General features: G+C 30.9%; 1 protein-coding gene across 1 annotated transcript; it reads left to right on the forward strand.

The window, feature by feature from the left end:
- Positions 1-659: 659 nt before the first annotated feature.
- Positions 660-1979, forward strand: LOC131074855 (abscisic stress-ripening protein 5). The gene is made up of 2 exons (XM_058011578.2): positions 660-974; positions 1428-1979. Exons 1-2 carry the CDS (start codon positions 762-764, stop codon positions 1608-1610), a joined length of 396 nt encoding a protein of 131 aa, XP_057867561.2. The 5' UTR covers positions 660-761; the 3' UTR covers positions 1611-1979.
- The last annotated feature ends 346 nt before the right edge of the window (positions 1980-2325 follow it).

Here is a 2325-nt window from a genome sequence, read left to right on the forward strand (position 1 = left end):
CATAGATATATTCCTCCTCATTAAACTATGATTATATATATATATATATATATAATTTTTAATTACTTTTAATAAATGAAAAACTTTAAAATAAATAAAAGCATGCTGAATTATTTACAAATTATATAAATCAATATGTTTTTTATTTATTTAAATTATGCATGTATATATATAAATAAGTTTCTAAATTGATATTTAAAAATATTTATATAATCTTCATAAGTTTCTAAATTGACATTTAAAAATATTTATTTAATCTTCATAAAATTCATTTGTATTCTAAATCAATGTATATTTTATAACAAAAATTATTATTAATTTTTCACAATTTTCTATGATATATAGAATTATATTAAAAATAAATAAAAAACCAGACAACCTATCTAATTTTAACACTAAAATACCGTCAAAGATGGAAATATTCATAGAATATTGGTCTTTATCCAATTTTCGAAGAACCAGTTGGGAAGCAAAGTTTCCATGTGTCCAAACCAGAAAAATATCCAACGCTGAACTTACACAGCAATCTGGTGTTTCGGCTGAATTCTCGGCGTATTTACCTCGTCCCATCTCATCTCATTGGAAATGCTATTCAACACACATATTACGCGCTCCATAACGCGCTTACAGCGGTTCTGCCCTTCCCTATATATATACAATGTGCATCTCCCCACCTCCATCACCATCACCTGTTCCACTGTGTCTGCAGCGTTTTGAGTTGCATATTTGTCCACAATTTCTTTTTCTTTTTCATTTCAAGGATGTCTGAGGAGCATCATCATCATCATCTGTTTCACCACAAGAAAGAGGAGGAAGTAAGCCCTGATGGAGAGCAGAGCGTTTATGTAGAGCAGACAACTGTTGAGTATGGCGGTGGAGACAAGTATGAGAAGGTAATAAAGGAGGAAAAACACCACAAGCATCTGGAGCATGTTGGTGAATTTGGGGCTGTGGCTGCTGGAGGATTTGCACTGGTATTACTCTATTTGATATATATACATTGAATAAATGCTAAATCTATTGCTTTTAGGGTTTGAAATTTTAAATTGTAGGTCGTCCATTGTACTGAATATATGCTAAAACTCTTGCTTTTAGGGTTTGAAATTTTAAATTGGACGGCGACTGTTCTACTGAATATATGCTAAAACTATTGTTTTTAGGGTTCGAAATTGTAAATTGAAGGACGTCCATTCTATTGAATGTATGCTAAAATTATTGTTTTAGGGTTTTAAATTTAAAATTGAAGGACATTCAATTCTACTGTATATATGTCAAAACTATTGTTTTGGATTAGATCTAAACTATTTAAGGATCTTGAATTTTGATCTCAAAATTTCAAATCAGATATTATTTATAGGGTTTGAAACTAAACATTGAAGGTGTCCATTTTACTGAGTTTATATATTGGTTGTGTGATGTGATCACAGTATGAGAAGCACCAAGCAAAGAAAGATCCAGAGCATGCTCACAGGCACAAGATAGAGGAGGAGATCGCTGCAGCTGCTGCTGTGGGCAGTGGTGGATTTGCATTCCATGAACACCATGAGAAGAAGGAAGACAAGAAAGAAGCTGAGGAAGCCAGTGGCAAGAAGCATCACCATCTCTTTTGATTTCCAGTGCTCATAATAAATCTATTATAGAAGTTGAAATGTGTTTGTTTAAGTGGACTGCTATGAGGACTATATCTCCTCTGCATTTAAGTTTTATGCTATTCTGAAGAAGAATAAAATGGGTTTTTCAATATATGACTCACTTTGGCAATGACCACATGTATTGAAATGCTCATTGTAATGCATTAGTTTTCCTGTCTATTTTAAGTTGTTGTGAATTAAATGTGTAAAACTACATTGTCTAATATGTAGTCTACATCTATAGGAAGGGACCATGTGGTTTGGATCTAATGGTAAAACCCTAGTTGTTGACTTGGCTCAAATTATAGCATGGTTTCTTAATAGTTACTTTTTCTGTTTTAAACTCTAGTTGTTGACTTGGCTCAAATTATAGCATGGTTTTTGAATAGTTACTTTTTATTTTTTAGACTGTCCTAATTATTTTAATACATATAATTTGATTATTTTATTACATTAATTCATTTGAGATCTACTCTATCATTTAGACATATTATATTGCTTGTTCAAAATGTGATTTAATTTTTAATAGTTGTATTCAACCTCTAAATGTTAGTGAATCAAAACATTTGTACTATAATCTATTTTATGTAAACTACTATTGGATATCTAAATTTGTGCATCTTGTAGTTAAGATTTTGATCATGTGATGGGGTAGTATGAGAAGAATGATGCAAAGAAATGACTAGATTATGTT

The sequence above is a fragment of the Cryptomeria japonica genome, chromosome 7 (genome assembly GCF_030272615.1).
Source record: "Cryptomeria japonica chromosome 7, Sugi_1.0, whole genome shotgun sequence".
In the NCBI taxonomy this organism is placed as follows: Eukaryota; Viridiplantae; Streptophyta; class Pinopsida; order Cupressales; family Cupressaceae; genus Cryptomeria; species Cryptomeria japonica.